The sequence below is a fragment of the Alligator mississippiensis genome, chromosome 2 (genome assembly GCF_030867095.1).
Source record: "Alligator mississippiensis isolate rAllMis1 chromosome 2, rAllMis1, whole genome shotgun sequence".
In the NCBI taxonomy this organism is placed as follows: Eukaryota; Metazoa; Chordata; order Crocodylia; family Alligatoridae; genus Alligator; species Alligator mississippiensis.
Window position 1 is genome coordinate 159,960,827 of NC_081825.1, and position 16,552 is coordinate 159,977,378.

Here is a 16,552-nt window from a genome sequence, read left to right on the forward strand (position 1 = left end):
ACATTCACACATACAGAATGACTAAGACATTCCTATACTGGATCAGTGCTAAAATTTGCAAAAGCACCTAGGTAATATAGGAGCCTAAATTCCATTTTCTAGTCATGTAAGTGCTTTAGATCCTAATTCCTATTAACAGGCAACGCTTAAATACCGAATAGCAAAAATTTCACCGACCCTTTCCTTCTGCCTTTATTTTCTTTCATTTTTAGTAAAACTGTTCTCTCTCTCTCTCTTTTTCTAGGCTTGCAATGGGATATTTTTTTTGACACTTTTTGTCCTTCTCTCCCACATAGGCAGTTTCTCAATGTGTTCTACTGCTGATTGCTTTCACCTTCATTGTCATTGTCTATGCCATTGTCATCTTTTGCCTTCGTTACTGTAAACGTCTCATCTTTGACCTTCCTTACATTCAACGCTTCCTCCATGTCAACCTCAATCTATACAAAATACTGTTGTTAAAATCATCTTTTCCCACATCACTCATTGGTTGGCTTACTGTCTAATACTATGTCAAATCCAAATCCTGACCCTCAACACCCTAAATCATGCTTCTCCTGTCTTCATCTCCTTTCTTTCCTCACTTTCCCCACTCTTTCCTTTTTGTCCTAAATGCCATTGTCTTTTTTCTTTCCACCACTCAAGTTGCATCCTACCATACTGCCTAGTAAGCTTGGAACATTTTCCTATTTCCTAAGGACCAAGTTATCTCCTACTTCAAAACCCATTTCTCTCTACATCTCTGTGGCCCCTGGTAGATGTTAATATAATGGTGCAACCGGGGTCAGGAATTTTATGCCCATCCGAAAAACTGTATGTCTTACCATGTTAGATGTGCATGGCAGGCTGCACAGTTTTGGTGATGGGACATAAAATTTCTCAGATTCCAGTCACACAACTGCAGGGGGCAACTAGATCCCAGGGATCACACAGGGGTTAGCTCTTTCCCAGAACCTGGGGCTGCCCAGTGCCCAGCATGAACAATCAGATGATTGTCAGCATTAGGCCTAGAGCAGCCCCCACAAATACAACCAGACTAGAGGCTGGGCCTGGCCTGATCCCTGGCAATACCTGGGGATTGGGTTGGGGCCAGCACCCAGTCTGGTTGGACATGCAGGGCTGCTCTGGGCCCTAATGTCAATAACCAACTGATCACCGGCAATGCACCTCAGGTAGCCCCAGATCTGGGACACATGCCACATGTTCAATTTAAGACACGATACAAACCAGTTCTGACAGTGCTTTGACTAGCTATATTTCTAAGTGACTGAGAATAACTATCAGTCCTACAAGGTCTCTGTTGAATATGGTGCATACTGTTAAGTGAGGATAGTCCTTATGCTCTTTTGATATTCATATGGCACATCTACATGTGCGCCAGACTGTACAGTTGTTACTGCGCAATCCCAGTGCTGCTCTGTTTTTTTCCCATACTACTGCACAATGAGCTACAGTGATGTAGCTTTTCATGTAAACACGACCATATAATCATAGAATAATAGACAATTAGGGTTGGAAGGGACCTCAGGATGTCATCTTGTCCATTAATTTACATAAAATGTTTATTTATTGGCCTCAAACAATTCTTCTTTTGCTATGGAGTGGGAGTTCATGACATCTGAACATATATAGGTAAAAATAACATTCTAATACAAAAAAAATCATAGAAGCTAGTTTGCAGTCTGGGTAAAAATATTAAACTACATGGGAATCAAAAAGGACAAACAGTTTTATTGGGGCTGGCCAAGAAAAAAAATCCTTCTTCACAAAAATTGAAACATTTGCTTTCATTCTGGATTGGAATGAAAATTACCTTTTTTCTTTTTCTCATTAAAAATAGATTATTTTTTGTCTGCCAGAACTGCCAATAGCTAATGGGTAGCATAATCACCTGAGATATGGGAAGTTCTGAGATAAAGGAGATCCATGTTTAAAGTGGGATTTGTGTGTCTGTTTTTCTCAAATTCCCTCACCAGAGATTTCATAATGAACCTAGGAAATTTTCCTGATGAAATTTTCTTCCAACTTGTTAGATTTTTATGAAAATACTTTTATTAAAAAAATATTGAAAACATAAAAAAATCCCAACTCTTGCTTATATATTCATGCTTCACCATACTTCCTTGACATACAAACAATATAATAATAGAGATTCAATTTTGAAGCAGTAAATCTCCAAAATAAAAATCAAGATGATACCTCCTCCTAATAGGCATTTAGCCATTCAAGATGGCTGTTTGAGCATTATGATACTATCAATTAGGTATCCACCTAGTAGTTTCATCTAATCTGTATTTCCTTATATTACTAATAACAATGTCATGTGAGATAGTGTGAATAGCCCTCTATAGTGAGCAAGTATTATATCAGATTTTTTAGGACCTTTTAAAATATTTTTTTAAAGTTTTAGATGAGGTACATAAAACATTAAACGTGCACAATGCTTCCTTAACATTTAAGCTACATAAAATAGATTATTGCTAATAAGATCTGAATTAACTACAAATTAAAATGTTGTCTTTTTTAAATTATTGAAAGTTTGAAAATCTTATAAACTAGTCATAAAAATTTACTCTGTTTTAGAACCAATTTTGTAAGAAGAAAAACTCAGACTCATGTGGGATGTTAAAAAATAAATGGTCCAGTCTGTCATCTTCCCTCTCACAGACAGAAGTACTTGCTATGTCTTCATCAACCCAAATACTAACTCCAAAAAAATAAATCATCATCTGTCAAGGAGCACTTTTAAGTGCTATATAAATAATATTATTAATCCACTTTACTGAAAAATGTTTGGTACAACTAATAAAACCTAATTTGTAGATACACTTGTGGATAAAAAAAATTATTAGTAATTACTGAATAACTTATTGCCATATTCTACCTGTTTTAAAAATTGATGAAATCCTACATGAAAATATAATATAAACTTTGTCACAGTACATATATTCTAGAGGCAGAGAAATCAAAAGTTAGGTACCAGTCAGCAGCCTCTCCCTTTCTAAACAATGTACTGAGAGTGTTGAGCAGCTATAAAAGATTATATTTAATTAAGTCTTCTTCACCAGTACAGTAGACTATTAATGTTTTAATAGAGTCAGCTAGCAGTTTTCATTATTATAACATAAAAGTAGATTAAGCCTGCTAACTTCAACTTTTCTTATGGTTCACATTTAATAGACGTTTTCTTCATTTTATTTTCTTGGTAGACTTTAATTTGATTGTTTCTCAGTATGTTATAAACATTTTAGTGAAAACCATGTTTTGTAAACAATTCTATATAAGCAGTAGAACTGAAACCTTACCTTGACATATGTAGCCACATCCAGATGAGCATGGCTAGCCATGCTAGCCGTGCAGTATGTCACACATCTGCAGTGCCACATACCACACATTCAGCTGTTCTGTGCACTACAAGGTAGCGGGGGGGGGAAGAAGGGGCGGGGGGTTTGACCCTGGGAAATCCTGGGTTCAAAAAAACCTGCGCAAAAATAGAAGTGGAGCAACATACACGGGGCATCATGTGCTGCCCAAACCAGAGCCTGGCTGGCCAAAGCCACACTCCAGCTGCTGGCCAGGATCTCCACTGCTGCAGCCCCAGGAAGCCACCAAGACCCAAGTAAAGCTGCTGGGCTGGCCCCAGCCTACCCTACCCCACCTGGGATAACCTGCTGCAGGCCAGAGGGTGTGTCACTTGTGTCACAAGCAGTTTCCCTGCTTCTTGTCCCCAGGGAAACGAATATCCACACTTGTGTAGATGCAGCCTGTGTGTAAGTAGATAATAGATAAATCACACACACACACACACACACACACACACACACACACACAGTATCACCAAATTCCTTCCAATTTTGAGCTAGATTATAAACACTTAATCTGTCCTGAACAGTGGGACAGTCTTTGAAAATAAAATGTAGTTTAAATTTCAAAGCCAATAATGATTCCAGATTTAAAAATAACATTTTAAGGAGTATTTAGATACACCAGGTGCATACAAAATTCTACATTGTGTTACTTTTATCATATTTTGGTTGATTAGCTCCATTGATTATTCCTGGCAAAAATACTTCTAAATGTTTATTTGTATGCATAGTAGTATGGACAGTGTGAAGTATTATTCTGAAGAACTCGCAAACTAACTTTTCTAAGAATATATTCATTTATGGACATAATCTATGATTCATCTTAATTTGTCGATGCCTAGTTATAAAATTTACATTGCAAGCAAATCATTATATCCATCTGTTTTAACACAGGTACTTTTATGCATATCTGATATTACTAGGTGCAGTACTATACTTGTTTATATAGGCCTGCTGTCTCTGGCAAAGCCAACCCAGTCATCCATTTCATAGGACCAGAAGTTTAAATTTTGAGCATCTGGTCATCATTATATACTCAAGTAAGTACTAATGAACCATCTGTTGAGGATTATAGGTGAAAAAGAAAGAACAAATGGCATTTTAGAAATCACTTCTAATTCTTTCCATTTTAAAACACTGCAGTACTTGAGGAGAATGAGAAGGAGAGACCACCTTAGAGCTGTCTTTTCTTCCGGGTTGGCTGATCTCATACAGCAGGCTTTAAACTAGCTTTGCTGGGGGATGGGGCCACAGGAGGACATGAGGTCACCTCCCAGCCAAGACAGGTAACATGCACAAGGAGTACCCAGGTAAGTGACAGAGGTCCAGATAGTCCTAAGAAATCCGGGGGGGGGGGGGGTGCATGCATCAATACAAGGCGTTAAATGCCTCTACACTAATGCTCATAGCATGGGGAATAAGCAGGAGGAACTTGCCCTCTGGATAGTTAGTAAAAACCCAGACATAGTAGGGCTCACAAAAACCTGGTGGGATTCATCCCACAACTAGGCAGTAAATATTAGGGGCTAAAGACTATACAGGCAGGATAGAATGGGGAGGAAAGTGTGGGGGGGTGGCACTCTACATCAAAGAACAATACACGTCCTCAAGTGGGGTCATGGGGAAAGGGACTTAAAGGTGGGGGTCTACTACAGACCACCTGTGCTAAAGTGGGGCTCCCTGCCTAGCCACACTGCTAGCTTCACCACTTGCCTTTGGGCACACCTCCCACCTGACTCACCTGCCATGCCTTGTTCTTATTAATTGGGATATTAATTAAGTGGGAGGCTGACCATTTTATGCCCCGATGCCAGGGGGGCGCTATCTGTGGCTCTGTACCTCTCCTACACCACAGCCCATGCCTCGCAGATGGCATCCAGATGTTATAGTGCTCCCGGCCTACAGCCAAGCCAAGCTTAGGCTGTGCCGTCAGGCCTTGGTCACACACACAATCATACCACCCTCCTCTCACTAGGGCCTCTCCCACTCCACCCTCTCTCACAGTCTCTCTAATACATCAGTGACTCATCCTGTCTTGCTCCCTTTTGGAGCAGGCTCCTTAGGCCATAGGCTTAGCTAGTTCATTCCTTGGGAGGCAAGCGTACCGTCTTTTGGGCCTCTCCCGTGACCCTCACCGGGGTAGTGGCCAGCCAATTACCCAACCGGGTCTAAGCTTACTCTGACCCCTTCCGGGGGCAACTCTGTGTATATAAACGTACTGGGCCCTCACCCCTCTGGTTCTTCTCCCCCTTCACTAGGGCTCCTCATCTCCGCCCCCTCACTGGGGCTACTCACTGCCCCCTCACTTGGGGCTCCAGATCTCCACCCCCTCACTGGGGTCCTCATTTCCATCCCCCTTCACCTGGGGCTCCACACCACCCCCTTCACTGGGGCTACTCCTCTCTGCCCCCTCACTTGGGGCCATGGGGCTTCCCTCCCCAGTGGGCTCAGGTGGCCGTAGCCATGCCTGGCCCCCACTCTCCCTCCTTAGGGTCTTGCAACCACAGGGCTCAGGTGGCCATAGCCATGCCTGGCCCCAACTGCCTCTGGTGTTACACAAACCCACCTGAAAGTGAGGGCTAGGCTTAAGGCACCCCTACCCACCTTTCACCGAGGTGGTAAATGGCCTGGAATTTCCTGGGGGCTCCTGTGCCACTGAGAGCCCCACCAGGCCACCCACTCCCGGTAGAGTGCAGTTTTAGGTCATGCCCAGGACCAGGAGCCTCCTGACCATCCCCTACAGCTCCTCGCTTACCTCCAGGATGTTATGGAGCCTCACAGCCAGGCAATGTTGATGTCTGCGCTGCCAGCAGTGAACTGCCCTGTTAATATGGGTAGCCAGAGCTCTAAAATGGTCACCACAATTAAGCATCTGCTGGCTGCTTGGCTCCAGTCTTAAACTGGCAGGCACCAACAGTGCCCTGCCACACACCGTTCCCCTTTAAATGGTACATGGGGGATGTTTCCCCTGATGCTCCTCCAATCAGCCCCCCCAGGGAGAGAGAGAGGTAGGGGGGGTACTTACCAGTCCCCCTCCAGTAGGGCAGGGTCCCCCAAATCCCAGGCAAGGCCCCCTTTTGCCCAAGAGCAGCTTCCTCAACGGCAGGCCCACTGCGCATGCGCGCAGTTTAAAAGGGCCCGCCGACAGGGAAAAAGCCCCAGTTAGACGTGGGAGCGGCGAGAGACGCGCGGGTGAAAGCCCGCTGTGCCCCCGCTTCCCCAAAGCCCCCCAGAAACCCTCTAGCAGCCGCGGAGCCCCCCACCAACCCCCAGCACAGCCGGAGGAAAGCGGGGCCCATGGAGAGGGGGCTAACCCCTTAGTGTGCGTGTGTGTGTGTGGGAGAGGAGGCGGCTGAGTGGAGCCGGGCTGGGTCAAGCCCCGCACAGACCCCTACTTCGCCCAGTCCCCCAGGGAGCCACGTGACCAGAGCCGCACGAACAGGCGGCGCAAACAGGCGCGCTTCTCTGCCAGCACGTGAGTTAGTGCGGAGTTCGCATGGGAGGGAGCATGGGAGGGCCCCGGACCCTGCCTGCGCACCCCCCAGGGTAGACAGTCCCAGCCGTAGCCAGCCTCACAGAGGCATGCCATGGATGGGCACGCGCCGCACCCCGAGGGTCCCCTCGGGCTCCGCAACCCCCCCCGGCACCTCAGAGACTGCCACCCAGACAGAGCCCCTGGTTCTGGCCTCCATGCAGACAGAGCCCCTGGCTCTCGGCTGCAGGGGCTGCCTGTCCCTTTTTCAGGCTCTGGGGCCTGGGAGCATGGTGACCTCCCCTTGTGGGGTCTGCTCCTTTTTGGGGTCTCTGGCATGCCAGCTGGAGGAGCTCCAGGCCACAGTCCAGAGACTGCGTGCCATCAGGGACTGCGAGCAGGGAGATAGACTCCTACGGCCAGGCCCTTCTCCCCCGGGAGGTGGAGGGTAGACCACAGTCTCCCTCCAGGCCAAAGGAGGACTCCGGGACCTCCCGCTCTGTCCAGCCAGGGGCATGGACCACAGTGGTCAAGGGCCCTAGGGCCTGCCGCACCAAGGCCCCTGCCCCGCCAGAGCTGAGCAACAGGTACGCACCTCTTGCTGCTCCAGCAGAGCCTGCTGAGTTGCCGGCTCCCACAGGCAACATGGGCCCAACTGCAGCTACCGCCCCCGCTCTCCCCAAGACAAAACGGAAGGTGTTTGTTGTGGGAGACTCCCTCCTGAGGGGGACTGAGGGGGCAATCTACCGTTTGAGACAGACGGCGAGGACCCATGTGGCGAACTCCTTTTTTTTTGCCTGACGTTCAGAGAGAGCATAACAGGCTAATGATAATAAAGCACTCTGGATTAAGATCTGGCCAGCATGTTCCTTACCATAGTACAGGTGTGTAACAACTCTTCCTCCCCCAGAATTTGCATTTAGATCAAGTCGTGGCAGGCGGGAATTGTGGGAGCTACAGGAGAAGCAGGTACCCAGGACGGGCATGCTGACAGTCTCTTCTGTGCTATTGTCTTATCTTCTATGTAGCCCACAGTGCTACTGCAGTGCAACTAGTTCTGTGGTAAGTCCTATAAACTTGCCAGGGGGCACCAGCTGGGAATGGGAGAGACCCTGGTAAATCCCTGGGTACCCGTTCCCTGATGGCTCATAATGAGCAACTTTCCCTACCTGAGGCTCTCTGATGCTCCTTCACCCTTGAAGGAACAGGAGCCTTCGACTCTGTTACACCAGGGCTGCCCAACTTCTAAACAGCTGGGGGCCAACACCCCGTGTACTCCACCAGCACAAGCCATGGGCTCCGCAGGCTACACTCTATACAGGCTCCCTCCTCCACATCACTGCACCACACACAGGAGCTCCCCTCCCCAATTGATGCACCACACATGCACACAATCACCCCTACTACTGCACTACACAGGTGCCACCTCCACCCCACCCCCGCCACTGCATCACTCACATGCCTGAAAGTTGTCCCCCATGGCTTCACTGTATACACAGGCAACCCAGCCTAACCCTCAGCTCCCCAGCTGTGGGCTCTCCCACTGCACCACATGCCATGGGTGCCCTGGGCCACAGGCAGCCCCGGTACCATGGGCTGAACCACTCTGACCCCTGGGGTGAGGGCAGGAAGTGGAAACTAAAGAAGGGAGGAGTCCCTTGGAGCTCCCAACTGCTGCTGCTGTTAGAGTGATGAGAGGAGAAGTGCCTGGGTGGGAACCCAGAAGCTGAGGATGGCCATCAGTTGGACCACCCTGATGTAAACTGTTGTTGGGTTCAGAAAAAACTTTCCTTACTCCAAGAAAATAAACAGTATTTCAAGCACCTTGTTGTGTGGCTTCCCATGTCTTCCAAAAACAGAGAGAGACCCCTAGTTCAGGACCAAAAAATCTGTCCTTACTGCCCACCCCCAGGGAAGCCTAGAGACTCCTATGACTTACTTACTACCTCTTCAATACAAAGACCTCCCTTTCTCCCTTAAACTCCCTCTTTTCTACATTAGGAGATGACTGCACCAGAAATTCAAGAACAAACACCTTAACATGATTAATCAAAATCTCCTTTTTTTCTAGTTGATTTTGATAACAGACACTCTTAAGATTCTGGACCATTAATGATTCAAACTCTTAGGGAAGAAGAGTCCTCTTAATTTAGTATAAAATTTTACAAGAAAATCTAATAGCTGCCACATTTTTTATTTTATTCAGTTGCATGGTAACAATGGGCATCTTTACATGTGCTCTGCCAGGGAGGGGGCATTTTAATTAGAGCGGCCTCTCAGAGAAACTACTCTCAGAAATCTACTCTCAGAGCCACTTTAATTAAAGCACCTGCAGCATTTAAAATGAACAAATTTGTTGTCTTTAAAAGGTAGTCATTGTTGTCCTAATGATTTCTTTCACTTGAAAGAATTATTGAGCTAAGAGATGCATTACTTTTACATATACCTCACTGCTATTTAATAAACACATGGTTTATTTCATAGAGAAACTAAATGTTTATTTGTTATTGAAAACCACTAAAGAATCAAGAAATATGCCAATTACAATAAATATGCAGGCTGTGACATTTTTAGTATTGAGTAATTGCTCTGGAGGGAAAGATAAGACATTATAATGAGTTTATATATTTAAAAGTGAAATGTCATTTAACTAAATTTTCTCTGAAAACTTAGTAACAAAGGGAGAGAATTGTTACTTACCTTACAATAACTGTACTTCAAGATGTTAAGTTAGCATGAATCTCATTATAGATTAGCATACACTTTCTGCACATGTGATTGCTTTTTTTGGGAGGGTGGGAGTTTGGGGGGGGGGGTGAGTCTATCAGGTCCATATGTACACACATTACCACACCACATGTGCAAGGGCATATAGGGTAGAGCAGCCATGAATCTCCTTCAGTTCCCTCACAATTCAAAGCCCATGATATGGCAAACTTCTGTACGTGGCATAATTTTACAGTAAGCATAGGGTATTAGTTGCACCTGTAGATTATGGATAGATATCCATTTGTTGTGCTACAAAGCATCTCAGGGGGCTAGGTAAGCTATCAGGGAGCCAGCCACTCTCCCTCCTTCCCTCCCTCCCTCCCCTCTCTTTGGAGTGGGGTGATAGTAGAGGAGTATAGAATACTGAGGGTCCTAGGGAACCCTACTGTACTGTGTGTAATTCTATGGGCATTACACATGGTGCATAAGAACTTTATTTTCCAGATAGGCTGCTGTTGGAAACCACTTCATGAATGAACTTTATACAAGGTCTTGGCACCATGTTAATGCTATGGAATTTTATAGAGTGACATTCAACTAGTGCCTGAATCTCACTTATTCTTCTGATATAAGGGACAGGCAGAGGTCAGGAGCATTGAGGAAGTTTCAGCTTGTGAGTGAGGAAGTATTAATTGTCCCTTTGATAAACTTGGGTCTCTTCAGCAGAGAAAAGTTTAAATCAGACCACAGAGGTAGATGGCTAGTTCAGACAACAAAAAGATGGATCTTAACAGAGCTGAAGGAAAGCCCAGATAGTTTTAATGATAGCATGTAGTTGCAGATCTAGTAAAGCCTAAACCAAGTCCAGATGATGATGGGCTGCCCATATTTTGAATTTCTTCCATGTAGATGAATAGATTCTTCTTGTCATTTTGTAATGGCTGAGCATCCTGGCAGGCAAGGGTTGCGAAACTTGCCAGAGGAATGCTGAGCAGGAGGCAGATGGAGGCCTGCAAACACATGGCTGGAGATGAGCTCCAGAGGAGAGCCTCAGCTGAGGATCTGGGAGAGAGAACACACACGGCCTCTGATAATCTCCGGAGCAGAGTGTCAGCAGAGGATCCAGAGGAGAGGCCTAAGGAAAACTGCGGTTACAGGTAGAGCCTTGGTGCACATGGGAGAGATCCAAATGAGACTGTGACTGTTCACAGGGGAGCAGGGCAGGCCTGTGCATAACAGAGACTGGACTAAGTGATTTCTTGATCCTTGCATTTGGAATTTGAGAGCCTGACCCCAGATGAAAGGGGACATAGACTGAGCCTGACAAGGAGGCTGAGAGCAGTCGGGGCTTTCCTTGTGGGTTTTTTTGCCATTTCTTTTGATATTTTGAGCTCAGACCAAGCCCAGCCCTGGAAGGGTGTACCTAATCAAGACCAAAGGTCACCCTGGGGTAGAGGGCCAAACAATAGCACAACAGGCAGTACTGCAACCTGGCTGCAGAAAGACTTTTGAGTACCATCTGCAGAGGCTAGGCTGGGGTAAAGGGGAGGTTTGGAGCACCACAGAAGAAACAAGGATCGAGACCTGGGAATATAATTTCATCAAAGCTGTGGCAGGCGAGAAAACATAAAACCAACTTCCTGGCAGACCAGGTAATCCGAAGCCTAGGTCCACCTTGTCACCGCCTGTAGGCAAACGAGCTCAGGACAGTGGTAGCAAGCCCTACAACACCTACAGCCACCGCATGGCACTTACACAGATTTTAAGTGTCAAGTCACTAAATGTGATCTTAGCCAAAATTCCACTAAATTTTCAAAATGTCTCATGCATCTCCATTATGGCCTGAAAAGATCCCTCTGCAACTAGATCTAGCCTAGTATACATTCTAAGTGATCCAACATTGTCACCTAGATATCTATCTAATTCCATGTATGCTCTTTTGCTATCCATTTCCATGAAAATCCTCATATCCTTAATTGAAAAGACATCATGTGCAACATCTGTTGGATGCTGACACAATTCAGAGTGCGGCTGGTGGTGATCTGACAATTTCATCTTGTATCTGTTGTTCCTCCATAACTTTAATTTGTTCAGTTTAAAAATAAACCAATTTTCTCCTTTATACCACTGCCTCTACAGATCCATAAGGTAAGAGTGGTTTTCTCACTGGCCACAAATTCATAACATTTAGCAATAACAACTGTTAAGGAAGTATTTTGAAAAATGAAAACACTAGTCAAAAAGTTTCCAAAGTCAGAAATAAAGATAATCAACTCTTTAATAATAAAATAGAGGCTGTTTAGCCATAGCATAATTGAGTTACAGAGGGATGCATAGCACTAAATAAAAGAGGAAACAGGAAAGTAATAAAAACCCCTATTACAGTTAAATGGTAGTGATGAAAAGGTTATTTAAGACAAATATGCATACTTCAGCAAGTAGAAATCCAGCCCAAGTAAAACAAACAGAAAGACACATAAGCCATTGTAAGCAAAATGGAAAATGGAGTTTTGGAGGACTGAAATTGAGTCTGATGAACAAATTACCAAACAACAAATAAAATAATAATAATTCAAATATATCAGAATTAGAAAGTCAATGAAAGGACCACTGACTAGGCTAACCTACCAACGCTTGACAGGAACAATCGAGGAGCATAAGAATACTATAAAAAAGTTACATGAGTTATTTGCATTAGCTTTTGCAATCTAGGATATTTAGAAAACACCTATCCGAAAGCTATTCTCATTAAAACGGGTACCATCTGAGACCGAATCGTCAAAGGAATAAATGCCACCAAGAATTGAAAACAGCAGCAAAATCACTTTTGAAAAGGTCTCAAACCAAAGATGTTTATGTATTCTAAATTAACTGTATCTGCTTAGAAAAAATACAGAAAGACCTAACCAATGCAGCTCATGAAAACTTCTGTTCACTGCACAACAGTGGTCAAAACAAAGGAACAAAAGCCACACACGTATAAACCTGACATATATGCAATAAGAAAGAAAAAAATTATAATACCTTTGAACAATGTCATTTACACATCCATAAATTTACAAACAATGGAAAAAATAAATGGCAAATTCTTCATGAGCATAATTCTATTTATTTTAATACAGCTTAGCTAGCAAAGACCTTCACGACACAAATCTTGTTTTCACTCAAATTTAAAAATATTAGATACATTTCTTGTTATAAAAAGACAGAAAGTAATATAGACAGTTTTCTTACCATAGCAACTATTGGACTTCTTTCTGTTGTTGACAAAAAACCAGATAATTGTTTTTGTTGTTTATGCAGTTCTTCTGTGCTCTCTTTGACCTGAACATTCCAGAGTACACAAAATGGTTAGTCTTACAAAACCTTTAACTTAGAATCTATCATTTGCTTTTGTAGTTTTAATTCACATTTAAGTTCTGTTGACATTAGAATGAATGGACTAAATTGTATTTCAATGTACAAAGAGTTTCAGATCCTCCTTCTAACCAAGATCCTTATTACAATACTAAATAAATATAAATGAATTATATGACTGTAATGTTAAAACTATTATTTCAAATACTCAAAGTTTAGTAAATGAAAACATTATGATTATTACAGAAGCATCAACTTGGTGATATTGTTAATCTTTTATGATTTATAGCAAACAAGTAGCAAAATATAAAAGTAAATAACAGGAATACAGACATGTAAATTCACAATGCAAACTTCAACTTTGTAAGGCCCTGCCTTTTGAGCATTATTTTTATTAACTTATTGTAATATTAGCAAAAAAAGGTAAAAGGTACATTAAGAACCTTTATTGACTTCAGCCATTGTTATTCTTTGTACATATGTACAATAAAAGTATGTAAAAGCTTCTGTTTGCATAATAATCTAAACACCAAAAATCAATTTATTTCAGTTATTAATATATTACATTGATAGGGCCTGACACAGGAAAAAAAAAAACACATAAATCTGTTCTATGCAATCTCTATTCAGGGAAACAAATGGGCACATGCATAAGTCCCAATGACTTTGAATGTCACATGTATTATTACAATAGGGTTTTAAAACTTTAAAAGTAGAATAGCTAAAGGTGAATGGGCTAATACCCCAGTTAAGGAGCAGGCACATATTTAACTTTAAACACAGATTTCTGTCACTAATTTCAATAGAACTTAAACATGTGATCCAGTGCTTTCCTTACTAAGAATAATTTCCTAAATCATACCTTAAACCAACCACCTTTAGCTGCTCTGCTCACAGAAGGAAAAAGTCCTACATCACAATAAACTTATTGAACGTGTAATGTCCAGTGGCACCAGAACAATCTACTACATACACCACTTATAAATGTGACATGCATGAACGCTTATAAGTTTCACAAGAGCTACAAACAAGGCTGACCAATTTCTAAACTGCTGAGGGCCACATGCCACACAGGCTTGTCATAGGCCCACATCATGTAGCTGACATAGGCACCAACACTGCTGCATCACACCCACATGGCCCCAGTGCCACCCTCATTTCCACATCTTACACAGAGCCCCCTGGGGCAGGCAGAGAAAGCAGAATCCACAGGAGGGACAGGGAACCCAGAGACATTGGCTGCTGTTGCAACCACAGCAATAAGAGTTGGGGGGAGGGGGGAAGGTGACCAGGACTAAGGGCCACAATTTAACCCTTTGTGGGCTGCAAGCAGCCTGCAGGCTGCCAGTTAAGCAGCCCTAAGCAACAACATAAAAAAAAAAAAAAATACTGCAGGAGGGGTAGGGAAGAGGAAACTGAGCAAATGGGTGGCTTTCCATATACAAGTTGCCCCCGCCACATGCCGGCTTAGAATCTGCAACAGTGTCGCAGGGCACTAAGGTGCCTGCTTCTAGAAGAGCAGAAACTGCCTGGGGAGAGAGCCCAAAGGTGCAGGTTACCAGAGCAACAGGCTAATTAGCAAATTAGCCTGCACCAGAACCTGGTCAGCTGACCAGAAGGAGCAGGGCCCTGGGCCCTTATAAACCCCAGGCTGGAACTAGGTAAGGCAGCTCCCCACTAGCAGCCACAGGGGAAGGAGCCTCCAGGGAGGAAGTGCCCAGTGACACCGCAACTGCCTGATATGCTGCACCTCGGGTTAAGGGGGCTCCGTGAGCTCCACAGGTACCCTTGCCTACTAGACACTTAGTGCCAGGGAATAAATCTTATTCTTTTAAAGGGGCACAGGCAGGGACATACTGTTGTGAGAAAAAGTGGGATGCATTCAGGATTGTGGAGCTTTTCTCACAAGTCTTCTACTCTCCACCATGGACACATCTCCCTAAACTAGTCTGCTCTCAAATGAGGCTAACATACCCCAGACTAGGTAGAATTCCATGGCATACATTGTACTCTCAGTGCCCTGGTAATCTCTTCACTCTCAGTCTCTTCTTGCTTAGTGGAAATCTTAATGTGCCACAAATATGTGCAATAAGGATTTCAATGAAAAAAGTAAAAGAACAGGAAACAGATGTAATTCCTGATCTATATCACTCTGTGGCAGGGCATTGTGTGTGCCTGCCACTTTAAGGGCCTGGAGTTGGCAGCCACCAGGTGCCTGATGAGGGCAGTCATTTTGAGTCAGGGGCTGTCTATATAAACAGGGCAGTTCGGCTGCTGGAGAGCAGGCAAAAACATCGCCTGGCCGGAGGGCTGCAGATCTACATCTGGAGGTAAGGGAGAAGCTGTAGGGGATGGTAAGGAGGCTCCTGGTCCTGGGCATGACCTAAAACTGCACCCTGTCGGGAGTGGGTGGCCTGGTTCTGCAAGGCTTGGGCTGCGGTGTAGGGTAGGAAAGGAGCCACAGAGAGTGCCCCCTGGCATTGGGGCAGCAAAATGGGCAGCCTCCCGCTTAATAGACATCTATTCATTAATCAATTAACATCAAGACATGGAGGGTGAGAAGGCGGGTGGTTGGCCCAAGAACAGGTGGGCAGGCCACGGAGATCGGCCCCAAGCAGGCCCCCTGTTACAATGGTGCATTGGCTGGGAAATATCGATCCAATGGCCGTGCACAGTTGCAACCTGTATTCGCCCCCCGCCCCCTCTCGGTAGTAGTGATGAGAAGCCCTAGTGTGAAAGAGAAGCCCCAAGATAGGGGGCAGTTGAGAAGCCCCAGGGAGGGGGCATTGATGAGAAGCCCAGTGTGGGTGTGGTGAGCCCCAAGACAGGGGGCAGTTGAGAAACCCCAGAGAGGGGGCATTGATGAGAATCCCCACTGCGGGTGTGGTGAGCCCAGAGAGAGGGGCAGGAATGAGAAGCCCCAGTGTGAGGGGGCAGTGAGAGGACTGGGAGTCCGATGGTGTGCAAGGGGCACAGAAAAAAAAAGAATGAGAGGCTGGAAAACACCAGAGCCAAGTGCCCAGAGTGGGGCCAATGGCTGGTGTAATAAAGGGGGCTGGAAGAACAGGCTGCGAGAGGCAATGTAAAAAGGTAAGGCGGGAGGTATGTGGCAGGGCACTGTGTGTGCCTACCACTTTAAGGGCCTGGAGCTGGCAGCTACCAGGTGCCTGATGAGGGCAGCCATTTTGAGTCAGGGGCTGTCTACATAAACAGGGCAGTTCGGCTGCTAGAAAGCAGGCAACAACACCGCCTGGCCGGAGGGCCGCAGATCTACATCTGGAGGTAAGGGAGGAGCTGTAGGGGATGGTAAGGAGGCTCCTGGTTCTGGGCATGACCTAAAACTGCACCCTGCCGGGAGTGTGTGGCCTGGTTCTCCGAGGCTTGGGCTGTGGTGTAGGGGAGGAAAGGAGCCGCAGAGAGCGCCCCCTGGCATCGGGGCAGCAAAATGGGCAGCCTACCGCTTAATTGACATCTATTAATTAATCAATTAACATCAAGGCATGGCGGGTGAGAAGGCGGGTGGTTGGCCCAAGAACAGGTGGGCGGGCCACAGAGATCGGCCCTGCGCAGGCCCCCTGTTACACACTCCAATTAGAAAAATGATCTATAAACTACTAACGGATTTCAGCTACAACGTTGAAAGCTCTCG

The 16,552-nt window shown here is 45.1% G+C and overlaps 1 protein-coding gene across 2 annotated transcripts in view; it reads right to left on the minus strand.

Annotated features, from left to right (window-relative positions):
• Nucleotides 1-16,552, minus strand: part of STPG2 (sperm tail PG-rich repeat containing 2) — a 623,148-nt gene that overhangs the window by 422,764 nt on the left and 183,832 nt on the right. For both annotated transcript variants that reach the window (XM_059722337.1, XM_059722336.1), the window contains exon 10: nt 12,781-12,870. In XM_059722337.1, the coding sequence (XP_059578320.1) occupies nt 12,781-12,870 (90 nt within the window). The remainder of the gene's footprint in view (nt 1-12,780; nt 12,871-16,552) is intronic.